General features: G+C 45.9%; 1 protein-coding gene across 2 annotated transcripts in view; it reads left to right on the top strand.

The window, feature by feature from the left end:
- The window catches only part of OSBPL10 (oxysterol binding protein like 10), a 299,778-nt gene that overhangs the window by 89,985 nt on the left and 182,820 nt on the right, over window positions 1–26,973 (top strand). For both annotated transcript variants that reach the window (XM_055136189.1, XM_004603949.2), the window contains exons 2-3: window positions 16,160–16,335; window positions 20,343–20,422. In XM_055136189.1, coding sequence (XP_054992164.1) covers window positions 16,160–16,335; window positions 20,343–20,422 — 256 coding nt within the window. The remainder of the gene's footprint in view (window positions 1–16,159; window positions 16,336–20,342; window positions 20,423–26,973) is intronic.

Genomic DNA, 26,973 nt, shown 5'->3' with positions numbered 1-26,973 from the left:
GCATTTCCTGGATTGAGTTCTGTGGAAGAAGACAGCTGTGCTGGCTCCCCATCTTGTCCAGAACTGGAAGAAGCAAGCTGTGAAGAAATAAAACTGTCTTTTGCGGTAAAGACATGTAGCTTCTATTTGATTAGATTCCCCGGAACTTGGGGCTTTTATGCTTAGGACTTGGAACCTTTGATCACCAAATGTATATAATTTAAAACTGTCTTTGGGAGAGTAATTACTGTTGTTATGGCCTCTGACAAATGATGCAAGAATTCTTCATCCTCTACAAAGTGTATTGGTGATCTGTCATGTGAGAACCCAGGGGGAGTGTGTGCTGAAAGCTTTATGATCAACAGTCAACTTTTCATTCCCATATCTGTCAGGCAGCTCTTGGACTTAGGGTTTCTTGAAATGAAGGTGCCATTGTTCGTGATTATCATACATAAGAAATGGATATATTGAGCATAATTTCTTAGGCTGTGTGTGTATGTGAAGGGGATAACACAGTAATGGTAGTCTGAGCAATTCATTATTGACTACTTCCTGAAACACTCTATTTGTACATTTTCAATATAGTATGGTTTCTCATCTTCATGAGCCTGATGCATGAAGGAACCGGCAGAAGAACCCAGGTGTGTGGGACCCGGGGCTGAGACCTCCAAGCCTTCTCAGATCGGGGCTGGGTTTCTTCAACCAAGATTCCACATTTTCTAGTAGCTAGGCAGTCACACCCAGGGATTGACCCTCAGCGTCATGTAATCCCACCAATGGCCAACATCCAAGCTCCTGGAAGCTCGAATGACCTCCTATAGCCTAGTTCTCCCTCTTGGAGAACCTGGCAAGCTACAAAGAGTTCCTGCGCACATGGGAGAGCCTCGCAAGCTCCCCATGGCATATTCATATGCCAAAACCAGTAACAATGATGGGTCTCATTCCCCTGACACTGAAAGAGCCTCTAATGTGGCACCATTGGAAAGGATGAGTGAAGAGAGGCTTCTAAAATCTCAGGGCTAGGATGAACGGAGACGTTACTGAGACCGCTCGAAAAATTCAACGATCAATGAGATGATGATGATAATGATGATGATCTAGTTTGCTTTTTCTGGATTTTGCATTATGTTGACCCAAGTGCTTGGAGTAGCTTCAGATTGGCTGCTTTTGACTATAGAACACACTTGTGGACCTTTTCAGATGATCTAACAGTAAGCTTTGAGGGCAGAAACAGTTATACTGAGCTTCAAAATACCATTGAGCTGGAAGCAGATTGGGAGAAGATGAGAGAGACAAAGTTCAGTCTATAAAACCTGAAGGTCGTGGTGCCCCTGTGTGTGAACAGCTGAGCATGTGCAGGAGAGAAGGCAGGAGGACGGGCATGCTGTCCTCAGCCTCACGCTGGCGCTCTTGGTTTGAGAAAGAAGAGAAATAGGCCAGTTGGTGGGTGGTCAGCAGCCCTGACCACACCTGGCTTCAGCTCCTGTATGACTCAGTGTCTGAGCTGAGGCCACAGACCTGGGTTTCCACCAATGAGCCGCTGTGCACTGTTCTCAGGAAAAACTGAACATGCATCTTGGGAAACTGCTGGCGGACATGAGCAATAAACGTTTGGGAGAGAAGCAATAGGGGAAGAGTTCTCTGTGGCCTTCTGCACCGGCAGGAATGAAGGCTTTGGCAGTAAGTAGGGGCCTGGGGTTCAGTGGTCTTGAACTAAACAGATCAGTGTGTGTCAGAAGTGGAGTGTTGTTCAATCCTGACCTTCCGGCATTTCCGCAGCATTAGACCACGAGGCTTTCATCTCCTAACCTGTCATCCTCCTTTTCCTCTTTCACCTCTGCCCACCTTCTGTATTTTCACTTTTTTTTTTTCTTTTTGGGTCACACCCGGCGATGCACAGGGGTTACTCCGGCTCTGGACTCAGGAATTACTCCTGGCGGTGTGCAGGGGACCATACGGGATGCTGGGAATCGAACCCGGGTCGGCCGTGCGCAAGGAAAATGCCCTACCTGTTGAGCTATTGCTCCAGCCCCTGTATTTTTACTTTTTAATATTTAAGTTCTTCATTGGTTCAAGGTCCTCTCCCCAGGCCGCCCCTTCTCCCTGGATTCTTCCAGACACTTTGTGAAGCAGCGGCCACTTCCTGTGATGCTTAGCCAAGCATGTGGCTGTACTGGCTGAATGCTCAGACCAACAGACTCAGGGCTGCACAGTGTTGAGGGTTGATTCTGGGGCTTTCTGCAAGCCAAGCACATGTGCTCTGCCATGTGAGCTAGCACCCCAGCTCCTGTTTCTTTGTTTTGGTTTTTTGGCCACACCTGGAAGTACTCAGGAGTTACTCCTGGCTTTGTTCTTGTGAGTTGGTGATGCTTGAGGGGGCCAGGGGTGCCGGGGATGGAATCTGTGTTAATCTCGCTGTATTAATCTCTCTGGACCTCCTCCAGGCAAAACATTTGCGTGTGCTCAGCCCATTGAGCCATCTTTCTGGCCCTATCCTGGTATGTTTTCTGTGCAACCTCATTCCTGCCATTGTCTTCTCTGCTGCTTATTTATAATTGATTTTTAATGTGATATTTCCAGATCAGAGCTCCTGGGAATCCCCGTTCCATTCATCCAGCCAACAGTCTAACAGCTTTTCCTCTGCCAACATCCCTGATGTGTGGCAGGGCTGGACACACACTCCGCTGTGCTGCTCTTGATTTGTGATGCTCACACACATTGTGATTGTAGCCACCCAGCAGTTTTAAAGGTCTTTCAAGTCCATGTTTGCATCTTGTCTCCCATGCCGTCATTCTGTTACTTCTACCGTAATCAATGCTATTGCCAGGAATGCCGGAAAAAAATTATAAAAAACATATCTTTACTAGTTTTTGGTTTTGAAGTCATACCTGGCTGTGCTCAGTGCTTCCTCCTGATTCTGTGCTCAGGGATCAATCTTGGTGGGATTTGAAGGACTGTCTGTGGTGCTTGGGATTGAACTCAGGTGAGCCATGTGCAAGGGAAGTGCCTTGCTCACCGTATTAATCTCCCTGGCACCTTAACATCTTTATTAAGGCATCGTTTCCACACCATGAAATCCAGCCATTGCAGGTGTAGAGCTTAATCTTGGTAAATTTATGTATTATTTTACACCAGCATACAGTCCAGTTTGAAAAGCTTTCTGTCACTGGACTAATTGCCTCTAGAAAGTTTATAGTTCCTCCTGTTCCCATCCTCGGCCCCACATCACCCCTGGTCTGCACTGTGCCTCTGGAACTCCATCCTCTTTGGATTTGGCTTCTTTCACTTGGCGTATCGACGAGTCATCCACGTGAGAGCATATGACAGCAGTTTTATTCTCTTTGTTGCCAGTTAGCGTCCCATTGTGTGGCGCCATCACATTTTATGTATTTGTTCACCAGCATGTGACCCTTTGTCCCCAAGAGCACCCTCCTAGTTCAAGCACGTTTTATTCTCTCCCACTAGGAGACGGTGATGATGGCTACTTCTCCCCTTTGCTGAAATGAATCTATTCTCTGCTACTGTTATCCCCCTGCCTCCCCCCCATGCCATTCCCTTCAGAGCTGGACCGTGTCTGCCCCCCTGGCAACAACTATTCATAGCATTGGTCACAGTCTCTGGCACATTGTAGGGACCCAGTTATAGAACTCATATATAAAAGGAGTCGATTCTTATAAATCAGTCTGGGGGCCAATGCTAACCTCTTCAAAAGGTTAGGCCTATATAGAGTGTCATTAAGCCATTAAGCAAGTAACCGTGTGCCTCGTGCTTTATCCAAGTCTCAGAGCCTGGGGACAGCTGAGCGCGGTGAGAAGCAGGTGTGAGTCTTTGCCAAGTCCTATTTCCATGGTGCCTCCAGTAAAGAGCAGATGCGGGCCGATTGTTGGCATTGTCGCCCGTCCGCCAGGCTGCTGACGGAGAGCAATGTGAGCCTGAGCCTTGGCACCTGCGTTTCAGGATGGGACGTGGTCTCTGGGAAGGTCCTGCTTTCGCACCAGACAGATCTTCAAGTAGCAGCATTAGTGGAATGGCCTGCAGGAGAGTTAGCCGGCTTCCTGTGTGTCCAGTTGGGCCTCAGCAGCAGGGCTGTGCACTTGACCCAGTGCAGGAAGACAAGGGGCGGTGGTTCTCAGAAGGGCCCACGGGAGCATCGGGACCTTATTGAGTTCAAATCCTCATCTTCCATCCCAGAGCTTCTGGATGAGACTCTGGGGCAGAGGCCTGGGAGGCTGACTGTCCTGGTCATTCTTAGGAAGCAAGTTTAGAAACCGTTGTCTAGGCCTGGAGTTATTCTAAACATTTTCCCACTGTGGCCCTCTCCTGGCCTTGTTTTCTTCCTGTGACCCCCCCCCCCCGCCCATCCTCTAAGATTTATGCCATGTGCTCCCCTTTATGTGATTTTTACCTGTGGCCTCTTATATCCTGGGGGTGCGCGGGTAGATGTGACACCCCAGTTGTGAGTTTAGAAACCACTGGTCTAAGTTATTCTACTTTTTCCCCACTGTGGCCCTTTAGTTTCATGCCATGGGCTCCCCTTTATGTGATTTTAACCTGTGCTCCCCTTGGAATATCCTGGGGGTGCATGGGAGGAGATGTGGGCCCCAGATGAGAAATACGGTCTAGGACATAGTGAATTCTCTTCCTCCCAACTCATCTCTCTCCTCTGTTGCGTCGTGCCTTTGGGAACAGGGAAAGTGGGGCTCAGAGCCTTACTCAATTTGCTTGTAGGGAAGCTGAGGCTGGAGCCTACTTAGGATCCAGGTAGTTTCCTCTGCATAAACCAGACGAGCTAATCTGGCCCCTCTCCAGCATCTGCAGCTGAGTTCCCTGCGTTGTTGACAGTGAGAGCGAAAATGTTCATTGTCAACATATAACTGATGGGGTTCAGCGCTTATTTCTTCTCTATTGGCCTTCCTTCCTTCCTTCCTTCCTTCCTTCCTTCCTTCCTTCCTTCCTTCCTTCCTTCCTTCCTTCCTTCCTTCCTTCCTTCCTTCCTTCCTTCCTTCCTTCCTTCCTTCCTTCCTTCCTTCCTTCCTGCCTTCCTGCCTTCCTGCCTGCCTTCTTTCCTGCCTTCCTTCCTGCCTTCCTTCCTGCCTCCCTGCCTCCTTGCCTCCCTGCCTCCCTGCCTGAGATGTTCAGGGCTTACTTCTGGCTTTGCACTCAGGAATTACTCCTAATGGTGCTCAGGGCACCATATCAGATGCCAGGGATCCAACTCGGTTGGCTGTATGCAAGGCAAGTGCCCTAACTGCTGTTCTATGTCTCTAGCTCTGAGGGACTTAAGTGACTTCAGTGGAAAATCGTTATTTTCCACTGTGACAGGCCCGGTAAGAGCTCAGGGTCTAGGGGTGCATGCTTTGCTGAGCAAGGGCTGGAGTTTAGTCCTAAGCATTTGGTGGCCCCTTGCACCTCTGGGTGTGCTCTGGAGGCCCCCCTGCCCCCAGCACCCCTGAGTCTTAGCAGCAGGGCTTTGCTTGCTTTTTGCTTGACCTTTGCTTGAGCATTGAACCAGCTTGAGCTGTCTAAGTATCATAGGGTGTGCCCCAAACCTCTGTGTACTGTCTGGGAGACCTCTCCAAAAGCAAACCAAAATACACCCACAAATGACTCCTTTGTTCTTGCCAGCAGGAGGTGAATTTCCCATATGAAAACATTCCTGGGAAGAGTACAAGGGCAGAAAGCATTCTTATTTGCAGAGATAGGAGGTTAGAACTAAAAACCCATGTAAACAGTTTGTCCCTTTATTAATCTCCAAGCCACGCCACTTTCCCTCTCACTTCTTTGTTTACAAGATGTAAAAGGAGACTGCATGGGTCATTTCTCCAGGTCCCATTTCTTTGAGACTTCCACACTTAAGAAATGGAATTTTTTTTTTCTTTTTCTCCTGTTAATCTGTCTCATGTCATTATAGTTAGACCAGCCAAAGAACCAGGAAGTGGGAAGGATTTTTTATTTTTTTTTCTTGTAGGGGACATAGGGTATTTTCTGATTCACTTAAAATAGTTCAAAAGTTCTCACCTTCAGGCATTGGAAACTCAAGAGTCAGAAGGCGATGAGGCAATATTCTGAAAGCCGGGTTAATCCTTGTTGGACAGGTCTCAGCTCTTGCTTTTAATATTAAATCTCCCAGTTTTTAAAAACAGATTGAATTCTCAACCTGGGTTAGCTCACTTTGACTCAGACCTGGACTTTCTCAGACGGTTCCCCAGGCAGCAGACGCCTCTGTGGCTGGGAACACACGCCAATGATCAGATTATGATCCGAAGGCCCACGCAGTGCTCTGCACAATCTGATTACGAGGGGCTCCATGCCACGTGGCTTGCCCTTTCCTGAAGCTTTCTCAGGAAGGCTTCCAGAGGGACTGCACCAAGGACTCCCCTGCCTGCACTTTAGGGATTTAAGAGCTGGACTCCCCTAGTCCAAGACAAAAGGAGGTCATTCACCTCTGATCCTACATTCTTCTTGGTGCTGGTGACATCGGGGTGCATAGATGTTTGCTGAAGGAAAAATTGGGGTTTGGGGAGGCTTGACAAATCAGAAGCAAAAGCAAAAGCATGAAGCAGACCCCAACGGGGGTTTTTATCCTGGCTCTGTTTTTGTGGTTTTATGTTAAGGTGTTTTAGGAAAACTTTGCAATGCGTGCACCTAGCTTCCGGCCTCATCACAATCAAAGATTTTGCTTCTTAGGTGTGGGTGGGAGTCGGGACTCTATTTAGGTGAATATGTATTTGTTTTTGTTTTGGGGACACACCCTGCAGTGCTCAGGGGCTATTCCCGACTCTGCTCAGGAGTGACCCTGGTGGTACTGGGGGGACGATATGTAGTAACTGAGGATTGAACCATGATTGGCAGCATGTTCTTTGGTTTGTGAACATAGGAAATCAATTCTGTTCACTCTATATAATTAAATGACTGTCCATTGAATTGCAAAGTAAAATCCAAAGACGAATTTTTGAAAGACTGACCTGGAATTAAGTTGGTGTTATTTGTTTCTTTAGAAGGCAAGACCTTTATGAGGATTTTATTTGGCAATTCCACTTGCTCTCATGAAGCCTAATCTCACAGTAGGGTTGACTTTCCCATTTGGAATGAATGAAATTGCTGACACTTCCAGATAGAGCCACAAGCCCCGAACAGCCACTTACAAAGCTGTGACTCTGCAGGAGACCAAATGTCATTTCTTTCCTCCCAGGGGGATGTGACCGGCAGACGACTGCCCTTCTTAATGCCATCTGGACCACTTTCTCCTGTGCAGGCTTCACGCTTGCTCCACCTTCAGAGACTGTCCTTTCTGCCAGATGCTTTCATTGTTATGCGATTTCTTTCTTTTTTCTTTATTATTATTATTAATTAATTAATTAATTATTTTTTGAGGGGAGGATCATACCTGGTAGTACTCAGGACTTACTTTTAGGTCTGAACTCACAAATAACTCCTCACAGGGTTCAAAGGACCATCTGGGCTAGAGGGCTTGAACCCAGATGATCCCTTCATTTAAAATAGGAGGGGGAAGGTTGGAGAGACAGTACCAGGGTGCTTCAGGGTGCTTTGCACACGGCCAACTCTGGTTCTATCCCTGACACTACATAGGCACCCCTGAGCATTATCAGGGGTGATTGCTGAGCACAGAGCCAGGATTCATCCCTAAACATTGCCAGGTGGGCCCCCACACCCCAAAAAGAGAAAAAATATCCCCACCCAGCCTGAGCGATAGCTCACAGGCTCTATCTCTTATAGTCCCCCAGCGCCTAACTGGGAGTAGCTTCTGAGCATTGCTGAGTGTGGACCCCAAACCTAACAACAACAAAATTTTTTCCCATTCCCCCCATGTCAAATTCCCCCTTTGTTGATGAGGGACACCCGTGCAGTGCCTGGCATGGGAAGCGGGAGGCACTCAGTGTGCTGGGGGGAGCCAAACTTTCTCCCGGCTCTGGTGGGGATTATCTTGCATGCCTGGAGCAGCGCGTGCAGAGCTACTGTCACTGCGACGTTGAATGTAGGTCATGTTGGGCACGCGGCTCCTCCAGAGAAGGCGGTGCTGGCACGGAGAGAATTGGACTGTGGGCAGCTGCAAGGAAGCCAGGCTCTTTCCCCTGAAGGGTTTGCCCCACACTGTGGGGGTGGGACAGGTTTCAAGTCAGACCTGGAGCTGGAGATGGGAAGATGCTTCTGGGAAGATGCTTCTCAGGTTGTCCTGGGGTCTGCCTTAGCAGACGCTTTTCACTCAGTGTGGTCCTTGCCTGTTATGGGGGTCTAGAGACATGGAGGGGGTAGAAAGGACAGAGAAAGAGAGGGATAGAGAGAGGGGGGAGGGAGAAAGGGAGGGAAGATGGGAGGGAGGGAGGGAGGGAGGGGGAATAGAGAGAGGGAGTGAGGAAGGGAGGGAGAGAGAGAGGGGAGAGAGAGGAGAGACACCAAGTCTGTGTTCTATTCTCATCCCATGTACAAAAACTCAGCTAGACGATGCCTCCTTAACTAGAAGGAAATGTGGGGATTGCATGCTGGCTGGGTCTTCCCGAAGAGGGGGAAAGTTGATGACAAGTGATTAGTGCCTCTCAAAGTGCAGCTGCACCAAAATCTCCTGAAAGCTGAAACACCAGCTTCCTGGCCTCTGCTGTGGCGTTTCTGCCTCAGCGGGCTTCGGCGGGCCCTGGGATGATGTCCTTCTCAGCAAGTTCCCAGGCTGTGTGGAGGCAGCCCGGGTAGGGGCTGCACCTGAAGTATCCAGTTTGGTGACATATTTTTGTGTCTTGATTATTTCCAACGAATCCTGAAAACCAGAATGTCTTTATCGTAGTGATGTGAGGAAGAGCACAGAAGGAAAAGGATGAAATAACTTTGGTCTGGCCAGGGGCTTGTCAAGATAATTAGAGGTGAAGATTTCTTCAAATAATGGGTGTTTGAGAGCAGGACTCCTTTTCTTTTTTTTTAAATTAATTTTTATTAAAAACACCATGATTTACAAATTTGTTCATTATGCAGTTGTTTCAAGCATTGAGTTCCAACACCACCAGTGTGTAATCTTCCCTCTACCAATAGCCCCAGTTTCCCTCCCAATCCCAGCCTGCCCCCTTTGGCACATAACAAATTTATTTTTATCTCTGTGGATCACAACCAGATGTTCCAGTATTTTATCACGGTTGTGCCAACAAAGATCCACACGTACAGGATTTTAGCAGACACGCATCAGTTCTCCGTGACAGAGCGAGTAAGTCCACCCGCTGTCGAACACGTTCATAAGAACCTGCAGCTGCAGGAGCCAGGCCTTGGGGACACCTCCCTGCCGAGGGTGTGGGGAACGCTTCTGAGTACACAGCTACTTTGTTTGGGGAGCAATAGCACAGTGGTAGGGCGTTTGCCTTGCACGAAGCCGACCTGGGTTCGATTCCTCCACCCCTCTCAGGGAGCCTAGCAAGCTACCAAGAGTATCCTGCCCGCACGGCAGAGCCTGGCAAGCTACCCGTGGCATATTTAATATGCCAAAAACAGTATAACAACAAATCTCAAAATGAAGACATTACTGGTGCCTGCTCGAGCAAACTGATGAGCAACGGAAGGACAGTGCTTATTCCAACAAAACTTTAAGACTTGGCAAATGCTGCAGAAGACCCAGGTATGCGGGACTTGTGCCTAAACACTCCAGGCTCAACAGAACCAGGCTTGGGTGACCTCCCTGCATCTCCCCCTTTTTCCTGCCACTAGGCAGTCACCCCCACAGGCTGCCTCTGGTGCCACATAATCTCATCAATGACCATGATCCAGAGACTCAATAATAAATCTCTCAGAAGAGAGCACAGGATGATTCGCCTAGTGTAATCTGTGTAATCTATGGTGTAATCTGTGTCTGCCTCCAGGCCCTGTGCCAGCTTGTTTCATTAGGGGTAACCTGGAGGGGGGCAGGTGAGGTGCCCTCCCTACCCCAAACGAGCCAGCCCTGGCAGCTAAAAACCTCCAGAACTCAACTGCTGCCATGCTCATGGCTGCTCTCCAACGAGCCTCACCATGAGTCAGTCTGTTCCTGGGCATCTCATACTTTACACCACTAATACACCAAGAGTAGCACACCACATTTGATGGGATTTAAAGTAGAAGGCAACCAATCTTAGGGGGAAATATATTTATACATACATATATATAAACACAAGGCTCAACATGTTACTAACCTCTTATAGAAGGCTTAATGGCTCCTGGGTGACATACAACAATCTCCACACACTTTCCTCTGAGAAACATTTTTGGATCATTTTTAGCAGATTAGTCATAACAAGCAATACAAAATAAATTATTTTGGTTCTGCTTTGGGGGCGGGGTTTGGGTTTTGGGATGAAAGCATCCGAAATCTGATGGTGGGAAGGTGTCATGGTGGTGGGATTGGTATTTGAATATTAACTGTAACCAAATATTGTGAACAACTTTATAAAAATAAATAAATATAAGATAAAAAAATAAAACTGTTCTCCAGATTCTGCCTTTAAAAAAAAACCTAGTAAATAGGATGATCAGAAAATAAATCAGTAAGAGCCAACTAGTGATTACTATATGATTTTTGACTTATGTAAATATAAAAATACCTATTCTCATATATATATGTTTTCAACTCTGAAATCTAAAGTATATTACATTGAATTTTATTTTATACTTGGATCTTGTTAGGGTAGTAATCATGTGTTACCTGTCATTAATAGCACTGTTAAAGCAATTCTGTGTTAATATATTTTGGAGTATACATGGAATAGGTAAGGCCGACATATGTAAATTTTCTCCTTATACTTTATATAACACTGTGATTTGCAAAGTTGTTCATAATGATTTGTTGCAACCATTCAGTATATTCAGACTCTAATCCCACCACCATCGCGCTCTCCTTCCACTTTTGCCTCTAGTTTGCCCAACTACCCCTTAAGCCTCTCCCAGGCAGGCTCTCAGTAATTTATTTTATATTGCTTGTTGAGAGCAGGACTCTCAAACTTGCCATCCATCTTCCTTTTTTGCCTGGGAAATGAATGCAGTAAGACCGAACGTTTTGGATTCCCTCTGTGGTTGATTTTTGAATTAACCTTTGGTCATTGCATGTTCTGAAACCTTTCACTACTGCCAGTTTTTTCATGACCCCCATATTCGGCTAGGTGACCTCATATAGGGTCATGGCCTGTAGTTTAAGAAGCAAGGTTCGGGGCTGGGCTTACCAGTACTGCAGGTGAGGTGCATGCTTGACACGTACTCTCCTTGCTTTGAGTCTCAGTACCACATGCTCTTTTGAACACCACCAGATGCAGCCCTGGAAGGCCCCCAGCACCCACACCAGTTGGGGGAGGTATTCCCAGCACCACAGGGTCCAAGTAGCATTGGCCTGGTTTGCTAAATGGAGCTGATAGGGGCCCTTGACCTCCTGAGCATTGCTCGGAATCTTCCCAAAAAAGCTAAGCTTCAGAGCTGTGGTACGGAATGTTTGGCTCACTGGCCACCTGTGAAATCATGTGATCTAGCACTGTACATGATAGAGAGACACACGTGCCTCTTGTGGGTGGCTGATGCGCATCTGCCTGTACTGTATGGTCCTCTTTTGAGGTTGTAATTTTTTTTTTTGGCTTTTTGGGTTACACCCGGTGACGCACAGGGATTACTCCTGGCTCTTGCACTCAGGAGTTAACTCCTGGCGGTGCTCAGGGGATTATATGGGATGCTGGGAATCGAACCCAGGTTGGCCACATGCAAGGCAAATGCCCTATCTGTTGTGCTATCGCTCCAGCCCCTGAGGTTTTAAATATCTACATGTCCTGGGCAAGAAAAGGTTTCCTGCCCTGGCTTATAGCATTGAGCCATGGTGCTAATCAACTGGACCTGGCTTTGGGCAGGTGATGGACAGGAGCCTCTGTCTGGGACCATGACGAGTAGCATTCAGCTCTCTCAGTTCTGTGAAAGGAGGAGGGCTTGGGGGGAGGAAGAGCATACAGGAGAGGCAATAGGGAGAAGTTCTGGGGACAAAACATCTGTGAGAACCCAAGGAGAGCTGGCGATTGCTGGGAGCACTGTGCCTAGTTCTCAGATTCAAATACCAGGGCTTAGATTTCAGGTTTCTTGAGTATCCAAATAGCTGAAAAGTGGGGATAATGATGCCTGTGAAGGCATTGTGAGAATGAATTAAGGTGAAACTTTGGAGACCTCCTTAATTTTTATTTATTTATTTATTTATTTATTTATTTATTTATTTATTTATTTATTCATTTATTTATTGCTTTTTGGGTCACACCTGGCCATGCATAGGGGTTACTCCTGGCTCTGCACTCAGGAATCACCCTTGGCGGTGCTCAAAGGACCATATGGGATGCTGGGAATCGAACCCAGGTCGGCCGCATGAAAGGCAAACGCCCTACCCGCTGTACTATTGTTCCAGCCCCTTTGGAGACCTCCTTGGTTTATGGTGGTTATATAGACTTAGGGGAAAATATGCACCCTACAGTTGTGTTAGTTAAGAGGTCAGCTTCCAACAGCTGTGTACACACACACACACTTGTTTTTTTTTCTTTTCCTGGTTGATATTTATTGGGCCATATTCAGCAGTGCTCAGGGATTACTCCTAGCTCTGTGCTTAGGGAATCACTCCTGAAGGGTTTAGGGGATTATCTTGGGTGCTGGGGATCAAACCCATATAGCTGGATGTAAGGCAAGTGCCCTACCCGCTGTACTATCGCTCTGATCCCAGCTTCATACATTTCAATGTTCTAACAACTCAGCAGCTTTTGAAGGGAAGAATAAAGATGAGTGGAGAGAAGCATGCTTTTATGTCTTTAATAAGTACAGGGCCTTCCTAGGGGGCGGTGCATGATCTCACCGCACTGCCCAGCTTCCTAGACCTGGCACTGCTAGGGGCCTTGCTGGCCTCGTAGCCAGCTCTATTGCTGTTTGCGTTTCATCCCAGCACCCTGCCCTGCTGAGCCCAGCGTCCTTGTGCAGAATGTGGTGCAACTTCATGTCAACGCAGGGAAGCCTCCCGAGTGTGTGGTAGCAGGCCTGACTCATGTTCATTCAGTCTGGCATGTCTCAGAGACGTGAAAACATTTGGCATCATCTCATGAGTTCCCATGAATCAGGGGCTTTGGCAGCATTTTTCCATCATGAAATTTGGAAGCGCTTTCTCATCATCAGTGAGCCAGTGTTAACCTTCATGCTGAAGTCACTTGCAGGCTCTATGCTGGGCCCTGGGTGGCCAGCACAGATCTTCAAGGTGGGCAGTGCCTCGTGGAGAAAACAGACCTTGAACTTGATCCTGCAAGTGTCGACTCCAATGGGGTTGGGGCCGTCAAGGACAGACGTAAGCTGTGATGAGAGCTAGTGGGAGGACTATTTTGATCTGGCAGGAGAAGCTTCTCAAATTGGTGGTATGTGCCCTGTTTCTGAAGACTGAGAAATTAGGGTAAGAAACAGAGAGGACCTAGTTCTAGGCAGAGGGCCAGCATGCAGCGTATTTCTCAGACTTGCACCAGACATTTGCTTCGTTTTTCCTTCCTCAACTGCCTTGTGACTGATTTGTGACTGATGGAGTGTGCATGTGCCTTGTATCTCAGATGACGTTGAACTGTGTGAGGAGACACATCTACTGAGCATGCACTTGGGTATCAGAGCAAAGCCCAGATTCAGGAGATGTATCTAGTAGTTGTTGTAGGCTGCTAACAATCTTTTTTTCTTAAAAAGTTGAACTTTTAAAAATTGTGCTTCAAAAGGAAAAGGAGAGAGAGAGAACAAGTAGGAAAGTGCCTCCCATAGAGGGGGGTGGGGGATGGTAGCAGGGAAACAGGGGACATTAGTGGTGGGAAATGTACATCAGTGGAGGGATGGGTGCTGGATCATTGTATGACTGAAACCTAATTATGAACAGCTTTGTAATGGTCTATCTCACGGATATTCAATTAAAATTTAAAAAAAAATTAAAAAAAGGTAACGTGGAGTTCATGCCCAATTCAATCAGCATAATCAATGGCTGAATAAAAATCAGTACTCCTACATTAAAAAAAATTGTGCTTGACTTTATTCCAATGCCATGCTGTTTTAATTACTATTGCTTTGTAGTATAGTTTGAATTTGGTGGAAGTGATACCTTCCATCTTCTTTTTCCCAAGGACTGCTTTAGCTATTGGGGGTCTGGGGAGAGTTATTGTTCATTTAAATTTCAGGAGTATTTGATATATTTCTTAAAAAAAAAGACAAGGTATCCTTATAGGAACTGCATTGAATATGTAAAATGTTTTGGGGAGTATTGCCATTTTGGTGGTGCTAATCCTCCCAATTTATGAGCAGGGGATAGAGTTTCCATTTCCTCGTGTCCTTTTTTATTTCTTGAAGTAGTGTTTTAATTTTCTTTTCATTCTCATTTACAATAGTATTGAAGTTGCTATTTTATACTTCTAACAAGTTTTATTTATTTTGTTGGGAGGGAAGGGCTGGGGTTTGGCTCAGACCCAGCAGTGCTCAGTGTTCACTCGTGGCTCTGTGCTCAGGGATAATTTCTGGGGGTGCTTTAGGGACTCTATGTGGTGCTAAGAATTTGAAGCCAGGTTAGCCACTTGCAAGGCAAGCATCTTAACCCCATGTGCTATATCTGGCCTGTGCTAATAATTTTTAGACTGTCAAAATGTATGCCCTTGGGCCAGGGAGATAACTGCAAGTGGTCAAACACACGTATGGCCCTGAGTTTGAGAGAGATCAGCGGGCTGAAGCTTTGAATGATGGAGGTCCAGGTTCCATCTCCAGTACTGTATGGTCCCCTGCACACAGCAAGAAGCAATCCCGGAACACAGCCAGGAGCCATCCCTGAGCACTAAGACAGGAGTAGCCCCTGAGTCTTTGTGACTCCAAAACAAGAAAAAGAAAATCTCTTGGTGTGCATCAGGAGTCCAGTTGACTGAACAGCATGGGTGAAGGGAAGGCAGCTCAGTGGTGACTGAGGGAGAGGAAGAGGCTGGTGTGGGTGGAGCAGGAGGCTAGAGGGTGGGTAGGAGAGACAGGATGTGGGAGGGTGTTGGGCAGAGCCTGGAGGCCACAGGGAATCTGTGTCTGGGATGCAGACTCCCTGTTCTGGTGGAGAAAGGTTTATCTCTGCTGCCTCCCAGTTGAAGGAGCCTGAGTAACAATGGCCAGAATCTTGGCTCCTGAGATCCGGGTGATTTGGGCCAAGCACAGTTCCTCTTGTTTCACCTGGGATGTAGAATCTGACGGTAACTGCTCCCCAAGCTGATAGCGCCTGCCGGACAGTTTCCTAGGGGTGGCCTGCCAGCTTCTAGTTCCCTGCTGGTGATTCAGTATCCTGGACTCCTCACAGGCCCCAGGCCCCTGGCAGGAAGGGAGCTCCGGGCCAGCGCACTGGTGCATGGTGTGGGCTTGGCCAAGTCCAGCTCTCGAGGAGCATGTTGGTCAGGGCATGGCCCCGTTGCTCTACGCTGCTGTTCTGAGGTTGACTGTGAAGCAGGAGTGGGGTCACACACCCAAGCCTGAGGCTCTGGACCCTCGCCCAGAGGACCCCCTCTGACTTGGGGGTTTGAAGTGCTGTTCCTCGGGGACTGGAATCCAGGGTGTGGGTGCATAAAGGGGACCCGGCTTTCTGGGACTTGGACTTTGGAAGTGGGTATTAATTACAATTTTTGTTTGGGGGTCACTCTTGGTGGGATTTGGGGACCAGATGTGGGTCACTCCTGGTGGGGTTTGGTTTAATGCCTTCACCCCTGTACTATCTCTTCAGCCCTTATTTATTTATTTATTTGTTTAACTTTTTGGGTCACACCCGGCGAATCACAGGGGTCACTCCTGGCTCATACACTCAGGAATCACCCTGGCAGTGCTCAGGGGACCATATGGAATGCTGGGATTCGAACCGGGGTCGGCCGCGTGCAAGGCAAACGCCCCACCCACTGTGCTATCACTCCAGCCCCTTCAGCCCTTATTTAAAGTAAAAAAAAATAAATTTTTTTTTCAGTGTTGGGAACCTTTATGGGTAGTTCCATGTGGGTGGTTCAGTGTGAGGGTCTGAGTATGCGACATGCCGGGACTCAGGCCCTACAGTGCTGGGGATCACCCAGACCACCCCAGCCCAACCCACGTGTCTCCACTGCTGTCCTGTCTCGGGCTAGCTGATGTCCTGGAGGAGCCACTGGGGAGAGAGCTGACGCCCTGCGCTTTCTCTGCACAGGTACTTCGTGCTGGACTTCGAGGCGGGCCTCCTGCAGTACTTCGTGAACGAGCAGAGCAAACACCAGAAACCCCGCGGCGCCCTGGCTCTGTCGGGCGCCATCGTGTCCCTGAGCGATGAGGCGCCCCACATGCTGGTCGTGTATGCTGCCAACGGGGAGATGTACAAACTGAGAGGTGCGTGTGCGGCGGGCCTGGGCCATCCTTAGGTTCCTCCTGAGCCACCTTTGACCTTGGGCCACCTTTGAGGACCACTCACAGGTGTCTTTTCCTGGGGTGGAAGTCCAAATGGCGCCAGCAACCCTTTGTTCTAGTGCACCAGGGATGAGAAAGATGAGTGATGGCAAAGCCAGCAAAACTTAGGAATTCTGAAGCCTTTGTACTAGCCTCTATTTTCTTTCACCTTATGGTGTGCATCTTCACAGTAGTACCCTGGGGGGCTGTGCTGGAGGACTGAACAATCTTTTTTTTTTTTCTTGATTTTTTTTTTGGGGGGGAGGCACACTGGACAGTGCTCAGGGCTTACTCCTGGCTCTGTGCTCAGGGATGACTCCTGGTGGGGCCCTGGGGACCCTTTGCAGTGCTTGGGATCGAACCCGGCTGAAGGCATTGCAAGGCAAGAACCTTCCTCTCTGTACTGTCTCTCCAGCCTGCTCCTCTTCTCTTTTGTTTCTGGGAAATGGGTGTGACTGGATACCCTTACCAATGAGAGAGAGTTTTGTTGTAATGGGAGGTCCTGCTGCCCCCAAGGTGCATTCGTCATGCACAGCTTCCAAACGTCACCCTTGTGGACAGCAGTGTAATTGGATTGTTAGAACATTCTTCCTTTGCTGTGTTAGGGTTGTCCTGCTAGAGAATTCTTTCTGCTTTGCCCAGTGAAACAAGGTGACAGCAGAAACAAAGATGAAGTGCTTTCATGTACACACTTACATAGTGTAGTTACACAACTAGCGGGAAGGCGGTTTGCTTTCAACATTTGGGAGGTGGTAGATTTTTCTGTTTCCTATATCCAGGTAAAAGTTGCATGTAAAGAAAAGGTCTTTGATTTTTTTTCTTCCCTCCCAATTCCAGAGAACTGAGATCAAACTCAATTCATTTTTACCTTCCTGTCCTCAAGTTTTACTATCAAGAGATGGAATAAATGAGTGTCTCTGTATTATTCATATATGAGTTATATTTCTGAATCTATAAAGCAACCCAGAAACCTATGACGTAAAATTCCCTGTAGTTGGAGAGTGAAGTTTGTATAGTTTGTGGGGGAATGTGGCTAAGATTCACGGTTTTCTCCTGAGATACACGCAGTGTGTGTGCCTGTGCGCTGGATTTACATGGTTCTCAACTCCAGTTTGCTGTTTATTGCTTAATAAATTGTCAGAGCAGAAAACAATGGCAGGTGAAAAACTAAATGGCACTGCCCCTCCGCCTGTGGTGTAGAAAATGACACAAAGCAATAGAAAAATAAAATCAGACTCATTTGACAATAGAGCCGTTTTGCCTTTGAGTTACTGTTACTGCTCTGGAATGTGAAACCCCAGGGTCTCTTGTTTTGTTTTAAAAGATAGTTTTAATCCTATAAACATTTTCTTATTTGCGTGAAGTAATTCCCAGGTCAAATTTAGTTTAAATTTATCAATGACAGGAAAGACAGGGTACATTTCTGCGTATCCATGTCTGGGCTTTGCCCTCCCCACAGGACCTGGGTCTCTGTTCTCATTTTGACTTTGAACATTTGTGGAGTGTTGGATCTTTCATGTCAGTAGATGCCCAGTTTATTTTTTGCTCCCAGCCTTTGGATACTGCTTTAAATGGGAAATTCACATTTTCTAAGGAAAAATCCTCTAGCTCCTGCAAAATTCTTTGTCTTTGGAAACAAAGTTCACTGGGAACTACTCTAATGTATAGCTTGTGTTCTCTATCTTAAACCTCTATTTTTTTTTGGAGGGGGTCACACCCGGCGATGCACAGGGGTTACTCCTGGCTCTGCACTCAGGAATCACTCCTGGCGGTGCTCAGGGGACCATATGGGATGCTGGGAATCGAACCCGGGTCGGCCGCGTGCAAGGCAAATGCCCTACCCACTGTGCTATTGCTCCAGCCCCACTATCTTAAACCTCTAGCTGAAGTTGTGTTTTATACATAAATGGTACGTGACCCCATTTTTGAAAACAATGATAACTTCCAAGGGAATCATTATTTTCACTGTATTTCATCTTTATGCCTTTAATATTATGATAGGCTTAAAGCAATTATGCAGGTTAAATTGATTTAACTGTTGTTGGTCTGCTATTGTTATTTTAAGAAAATAATTTTAATGAACCTGCAATGTGAAGGTACAGATTGGCAGTTATGTCTGGCAGCTAACTCGTAGTTTCATGTCTCTTTGAGGGGAATATGAAGATCTCTGAAGGAAGAGATCTCTGATTCTGGGTATCCAATACTGTCCAGTCATTAAAATAAACCTTGTCCAATCAATAGTATATTAAATAACATATTAAATAGTAATTCAGGGTCAGAGAGGTAGCTCGGAGATTAAGGCGCTCGCCTTGCTTGTGGCTGATTCAAATTCATTCTCTGGAACTGCATATGGTTTTCTGAGTGCAGTCTGCAGTTATCCTTGAAGACAGAGTTGGGGTAAAACTCTGAGTGCCAGGTGTGCTCCCTAAGCCAAAGCAAATGAACCAAAAAATCTAGTCATTCAACTGAATGCTTATTTTATAAATTCCAATAGTTGCCATATAACTCTGATAATACAAGATCCTGAAAAAACTTGACTTCTCTCTTCATATTAGGCAGAAATATTTTAAATTTTAAATATTCAAAATTTTAAAATAATCATGCAATGGCCAAAGGAAGCAGAACCTGAGAGCTACTCTTCAGAATTGAGCTTACCACTGTGGTGATTGGGGCTGCGGGGAGAGACCGTGAAAAAATGGGGGAGGGCAGTGGACACTCTGGTGGGGCGTGTGGTGCCAAAGCATTTGTATGCATGAAATCCTATCTTGAACAATATTATATAAACCATAGTGCTTCAAATAAAAACTTAGTAAGCACACATAGTTATAGCTTTCCATTTTAAAGAAGTGGAAATGACTTTTTTTTTTGCATTTTGAGCCACACCCGGCAATGCACAGGGATTACTCCTGGCTCTGCACTCAGAATTACTCCATTACTCCTGGCGTGCTCGGGGGACCATATGGAATGCCGGGACTCGAACCCGGGTCAGCTGCATGAAATGCAAATGCCCTACCTGCTGTGTTATTGATTCAGCCCCAAAATGACTTTTTTAAAGAGAAAGTTGGAAAAGAAAAGCAGAATTGTTCTTTGATATTTCAGAATACAGTTTTAAAAAAGTTAAAATTTATTTAAGTTTTCTTTCTTTTTTTTTTTGTATTTGGGTCTGGCTATGCACAGAGCTAATTCCTGGCTCTGCACTCAGGGATTACTTCTGTTGAGGCTTAGGGGACCATGTGTGGTGCCAGAGATTGAACCTGGGTTTGCTGTGTGCAAAGAAAGTGCGCTACTCACTGTATTATTGCTCCGGCTCTAAAATTTAAAATTAATTTTATTATAGTATAAAAATGATGGGCTGGAGCGATAGCACAGCGGTTGGGCATTCGCCTTTCATGTGGCCGACCCCGAGTTTGATTCCTCCGCCCCTCTCGGAGAGCCCGGCAAGCTACCGAGAGTATGGAGCCCGCACGGCAGAGCCTGGCAAGCTACCCATGCGTGTATTGTATATGCCAAAAACAGTAACTATAAGTCTCTCAGTGAGAGACGTTACTGGTGCCCACTCAAACAAATCAATGAGCAATGGGATGACAGTGACAGTAACAGTAGTAACAGTGATAAAAATGATTGTATCCCACCACCACCAAAGTACCCATGGCCCTATACGAGTGTCTTCATAGTGCTTCTATTTCGTTTGGTTTCAGAGATATTTTTCTGTTGCATTAAATAAGTGCTCTGGAGTGGGGGCGGCAGGGCCGGTGGTGGAGACTGGGTGTGGTGTAAATAAGTACGGGCTGCTGCAAAAGTTCATGACCTGCATTTTCTTTTTCCTTCTTTCTACCTCTATCCCTCTATCCCTCACTTCCCAATTCCCCATCACTTCGGTGTGTGTAACCTTGAAATAGGTTGAATGTGTTTTGGAATAATCCTTGCAAATGTTTCTTTCTCTGTTTTAGCTGCTGATGCAAAGGAGAGACAGTTCTGGGTGACTCAGCTTCGAGCTTGTGCCAAATACCACATGGAAACAAGTTCTAAGGTAGGTCACCAGGGAACTGGGAGACTTTTGGATAACTCGGATGGCTTCCCTTCGGCCCCATGATCTGTTTCTTCGGGGAAACTGTTTTCTGTTAAGCGGTCCACCATAAGGGGATCCGTACATGCTCTGCTACATTTAAACTTAACATCAAGAGACAATCATAGGACCCACTCATAGGTAGAATGAAGAGGCCACCAAGCTGTTGGAACTGATTTCACAAAGATACCTCTGCTGCTTTCCGTGCTGTCTGACAGCTATAATCGGGCTGTTGAGGAGCCTGGATGGGTGACTTAATTGGGGGAGGCAAAGTAGTCGGATTTTCTGTTCACGGAGATGAGTTATTGTGACTGATTCTTTAATGAAACCTAGATCTACGTATTGATTATATACTCAATATGCTTCTGCCTTCCAAAGGTGTGGATGTGTTTTCGGGCAATGGAGGTTTGAGTATGAGACATTTTCTTCTCTGGATTTGATACGAGGTCTTGAGTCAGGAATGTGGTAGGTAGGAGGGTAATATTAATGGATTGGGTAGGGATTCTGATTATTAAAAATCGAATGTATTTGTGGAAATAAATACTAGTTTAAATGAATGTTCAGAGGATGCCCCACTTGGAACATGAGTTCAAATATTGCGTCTTCTTCCATCATCAGCACGTCTCATACAAAGGCCCACACTTGAACCTTGGGATGACCCCTTCGCCCAACCACTTGTGGTCTTTCTTGGGGGCACAAGCTCAGTCTGGCTACTATACCTCCCTGTTGTGCCACCAAATAAGACCTGAAATAATTTCATTGCAAAAATTTTGTTCTTTTTTTCCCTGTCCAGAGAAATCCTGTCTTCCTGGACTTGCTCACATAGCTCTGGTCGCTGTGGTACCCACTTGACTTTTCCCTGAGTAGAATCTGGGTGATCAGCGTAAGGTCCTGTTTCTAAATGCTTCACCTTCTGGCCTCCTTTAACTAGCAGGAACTAGAGTAGGTGTTTGGGACTTTTCTTTCTCAGTTATACATTGGCCACTTGTATTTTCTCTTGGGCATATCACCTTGACCCATTTATATTCTTCATCTTTGTTTCCTTGACTTGCAGCTCTATGAGTATTAGATCCATTTGTCTTTTGACAGAAGTTTTTACTGTCAGTATATTCCCTTAGTAGTGTATTTGTATTTTGACTTAGTCTTTTGTTTTGTTTTTGGGCCATACCAGTGGTGCTCAGGGGTTATTTGTGGCTCTGTGCTCAGGGATTACTCAGGAATTACCTTTCCAGGGTAGTTAATAATTCTGTTGAAGTCAAATCAGTGATTCTATTTAATTTCAGGAGTAAGGAGCGAGGTAGAGAGACCAGAGTAAGAATTTAGAAGTGGGGACCTAATAGGATTTATTGTTTGAGAACTCGGGGTGAGTCGTCCTCACCTTTCTTGTGATCACTGCTTGGAGCAGGCAGGGAATAGTCACATGTATACTGTGCACACACCTAGTTAATTCAGCAGAAGCATTATCTGTTGGGAGCCTGTGCTAGTTAAATATTAAGAAAGTTCTTGTCCTGGGGATGTGTGTTTAAAGGCTGGTTTATAGAAACCATTGTCTTGGGGTTACACATTCTAAGGGCTGACTTTCTTGTTTTTCTAGCGGGCTCTTTCCCGTTCTTGTGGCAGAACATGTTGCTAAGGTGTATCAATATATAACCAAGGAAAATATCACTGACACTATGTAACTATAGAAAAACATCATTGACGTCTTGAAACCCAGTATATTCTAAAATTAACTATCCTGAACATTCCTGAATATTTTTCTAATGTATGCTTCCTTCTAGAGACCTATAAAAGTCTGTTGCTTGTTCAATAAAGATGCTGCATGAGCATTGCTTGTCCGGCCCTCCTTACCCCGGTGCCTTTCTCCCTTCGCCTTGGGGACCCTGTTCGACTTAGCTGCAGGGGACATGGCAATTATTAAATCCAGTACTGGAGTCAGGAGTTCAGAGTGAGCGTGCGGTTAGACTGAGAGCAGGCACCCGGATGTCCTGTTTGCATTCCCTGCCGGCTGGCAGCCTGCTCTGCATTGGGGTCATTGGGAGTATTTGCTCAACCTTCTCTTCCTTCTGTTCTTCCTGTTTCTCTCTCATTAAGTCACATCCTTTCCCAAGAGATTTTAAAGAATATTCTACCTACAACTGCTTGGAACTTCACCTTGTAAACACTTTTTAGTTTTGGTTTTTTGTTTTGGGGCCTCAGGGCTTACTCCCGTGTCTGCACTCAGGATTGCTTCTGGTTGGGGAACTCTATGTGGTATCAGGGATTGAACCCCACTTTGGACACATGCCCGGTAAGTGCCTTACCTGTTGTACTATCTCTCCAGCTCTCTTTGAAAACTTCTAATTTAAAATTAAATATTTTCTGGAATAAATTATTAGGCAGATGAAATGGTGCTATTATTCAATCATCCCCAAAAAGGTAAGGAAGCCAGATTCCATATATATATGTAGGATAATCAGATTCCTGCAACTTGGGGCTAGCTGATGACTTTCAAGACCGTGCAGTATTAGCTCAATGGTAGAGCATCTGCATGTGTGTGTGTGAGCTTGGATTCATTCCTCTGCACTGCTAATAATAGTAATAATAAAAAAAAATAATAGAAATAACAATAATGTTTAGAGATTTGTTCCAAAAACTCAAGTATGCCTAAATTACTCAGTCCAGAATTGAAGTATGAGGTAAAAATGAAATTGAGGGTTTAGGGCTCTAATACAAGGGTTAGAACACATGCTTGGCATACACCTAACCTGGTTCTGTTCCTGACACCACATGCCCCCTGAACGCTGCTTACTGAATGTGCCCTGGTGGTCTCCCCAGTATAGCAGAGCCTGAGCAACACTATATCTTCGAACCCTAGCACTGACCACAGACCGTGTGGGCTGGGAAATCCTCAGGTACTGAGTGTAGCCCCTGAACTTAGGAGCCCACTGTGAGAATGTTCTCTCTCTGTTCACATATTATTTTGCTTTGCTTTTGAAAAGTGCAAGTGGTCCTCCTAGGGCTGGGCATGTTTTGTATGTAGGAAAATCCTGATGATGATTATGCCCCCAAAACCCCAAACACAAAAGTCTTTTTCTTTTTTTTTTTTCTTTTTGGGTCACACCCAGTGATGCTCAGGGCTTACTCCTGGTTCATGTACTCAGGAATTACTCCTGACAGTGCTCAGGGAACCATACGGGATGCTGGGAATTGAACCCAGGTGGGCTGCGTGTAAGGCAAACGCCCTACCCATTGTGCTATCACTCAGCCCACGAAAGTATTTTTCTTGTAGAAAATTAGGTAAGGCATTTATTGCTTGATTACTTTAATACACCAGATTTTAAAAGGGAGGAGATGGTTGAAAAACTCAGGTACATGGGGTTTGTGACTGAAATCTCCAGGCTCTCATGGAGTCCAGGATGGGCGATATCCCCCTATCGTACTGTTCTTCCAGGAGCGTGGCAGTCACAACCATGAACTGCCTCGGGTGCCACATGAGACCATTAACTGGCCATGATCCAGAGACTTATAAAAAAATCTCAGAAGAGATCAGCAAGCTGAAGAGATGCTTCTGGACTCCAAAGTCGCCATAAAAATTTAACTCCAACTGTATCACCCCATTCAACATTTTAGAATTCTTGGAGCACAGACAGCTCAAACTCTACACCACTGATACACCAGGAGTATACTCTACATTGGATGGGATGTAAAGGAGGCAACCAATCTCAAGAAAATAGTAAAATGCTAGGCTTAGCCTGTAAAACCATGTTAGCAATCTCTAATACAAGGACTTAATGGCTCCAGGGTAAGATATAACAATCTTCACACACTTTCTTCTAAGGAAATTTTTTAGATCATTTTTAGCGAATTAATCATAACAAGCAATGCAAAATAAATCATTTAGGACCTGATATTGGAGCAGGCTTGGGGGATAGTTGGGAAAATTGAAAATAATGGTGGGAAAGTGTAATGTTTATGGGATTGGTGTTGGAATATTGAATGTAATAAATCATCATGAACAACTTTATAAAAATAAAATTAAAAATACTAGTATTGGCATGCTAAAAAATTAAAAATAAAACAAAAATAAAAAGGGGAGAGGTAGTTTAGATAGTCCAATCCTTTTGAGTGTAAACCTCATTGAGACTTGCCCCATCGTGATGGTATGGTCCAGAGTTCACCATAGTAAACTACCACCCCAGCCCAGAATGTCCCCCTCGCACCACCACAACCACCAACTTTCACAAAGCCTGCCTTCTCAGAAAGCTCTAATGTTCCCCCCTCAACTCTTGGCCACCTCTGATCTTTCATTCTAGTTTTGTTTCTAGAATGTTCTCTGAACAAAATTAATAGCCTTACCTATTGGACTTTGTGGCAGAATACTTTTTACCCCTGTGTTCTGCCAATTTGATCCTGTCTTGATTTTAGCTATTTTATTGAGTTGTGGGAAATTTTTGTTCATAATATTGTTACTTGCAAAAATCAAAAGTGGCTCCCTGTTTTTAACATCTCAGATGTAAAACAATATGTCTGAGTTCCCAGGTTAAAACAAAGTCTTGATCTTCATTGTCTACAGGGCTGGGTTCCTGATCTAGCCCCTATGGCTTTACATGGCCATCCAGGAGGGCCATGGAGCTCAGATTTGAATTGGGATCCTCTGGTGGCTTGTTGGGGCCTCACACTTGCCTATTAAAACTTCTGAGTTATACCCTCCACGGGTAGTGGGAAGGGTGGGGGAGGTCGTGGTCCCTTTTAAGTTTCTGCTTCTAGCTGAATAGAAATTGCCAGACAGAATTCTTCCTTCACCATCACTCAAGTTCATCCTGTGACCCTTTGTGTTTGAGACCAAGTTGTGGGAGGTATGAAGCTGGCCTCTGTGAACATGACATTGCCTTTTTTTCTCTAAAAAATTTAACAAAGCAAAAAAATTCTAATTTTTTTTTTGTTCAGGATAACAATGGTTTGTAACATGATGTAGATTTAAAGTGCATAGTATAATAGTTAAAATATCTGTCTATATTATATACTTATCCCCCCCAATCTAGTTTCCATCTTTCACCATGCAGTTGATGCCTTTTACCCAACTCACGTGTTCCCTGCTACGTCCTATTGCTTTATTGTTCGTTTTGACTTTTAGACCTTAGCTAACTATACCCCAAGCTTACTTGTGACTCATTGCTCAGGATACCATATACAGTGTCAGGATGGAACAGAGAATGCATACAAGGTGTTTGCTGTATTCCCTATGCTATCTGTCTAGCTCCCAATCTTACTTTTTTTTTCTTTTTGGGTCACACTGGCAATGCACAGGGGTTACCTCCTGGCTTTGCACTCAGGAATTACTCCTGGCGATGCTCAAGGGACCATATGGGATGCTGGGAATCGAACCCGGGTCGGCCGTGTGCAAGGAAAATGCCCTACCCGCTGTGCTATTGCTCCAGCCCCCACATTTTACTTTTATAAAGTATCACATTGCCTGGGGCCAATAGCACAGCGGGTAGGGCGTTTGCTTTGCACGCAGCCGACCCGGGTTCGATCCCTGGCATCCCATATGGTCCCCCAAGCACTGCCCGGAGTAATTCCTGAGTGCAAAGCCAGGAGTAACCCCCGAGCATCGCTGGGTGTGACCCAAAAAGAAAAAAAAATAAAGTATCACATTGCCTGGAAAAGTGTTCGAGAACTGTATTGAACCATCCACATGAGAATTGACTTATGTATGAGTTTGAAAGTATCAAAAGTGCAGGAGCAGTTGCCTGGTTTCTCCAAGTGTGTGGTCCTTGGAAACCATCAAGGCAGGGAATGAGGGCTCAGGGAACTGGGGGAGGTACAGCAGTGGGGAAGCCATGACCTGGGTACCAAATAGTGATAGAACACACTGCCTCCTCCTGCCAGCAGTGCTGTGAGGCCTCTCTTTAAAATCTGCCAATAAGTGACGGAGCTGGGACAGGCGCTTTGGTGGCTCACCCACCCCCACCTCCTATCCTGGTTTTCTGTCTGGAGCTGGTTGAAGGCTCACTGTGGGGTTCTCCCTCAAGACCTCCATCTTTCACAATGTTGAAGGGGTTTCTGTAACCGGATGCCTGCAATTTTAGTGCAGTCCAGGGAATCCTCCTCCAGTCTCCTAAATAGAGCCAGTTGTTCTGGCCTTTGGCAGGGAAGTTTGGGATGTCAGCCCACCCTGCAAAGCAAGCCTTTATATACAGGAACTTTGAAGTAAAGAACCTATGGATTGAATAGGTTTGTTTCCTTTCTTTCTTTTGTTAAAAAAGTTAATCTATTTTTGTTGTCATTGTTCGTTTTGGGGCCACACCCTATAGTGCTCAGGGGTTACTTCTGGCTCTGCACTTAGGCTCACCCCCAGTGGGGCTCGGGCCCCCTCTATGGGATGCTGGGGATTGAACCTGGGTCATCCACGTGCAAAGCACGTGCCCTACCCATTGTACTATCACCCTGGCTGCTGAAGATAGATCCCAGGGCATTGCTCCTCCCAGGCTCTTTGCCTGAGCTCTCTCCTGGCCTCCCCCATCCATGTTTCATTT

The sequence above is a fragment of the Sorex araneus genome, chromosome 4 (genome assembly GCF_027595985.1).
Source record: "Sorex araneus isolate mSorAra2 chromosome 4, mSorAra2.pri, whole genome shotgun sequence".
In the NCBI taxonomy this organism is placed as follows: Eukaryota; Metazoa; Chordata; class Mammalia; order Eulipotyphla; family Soricidae; genus Sorex; species Sorex araneus.
The sequence above is the reverse complement of the archived record's forward strand: the minus strand, read 5'-3'. Positions and strand labels throughout refer to the sequence as shown.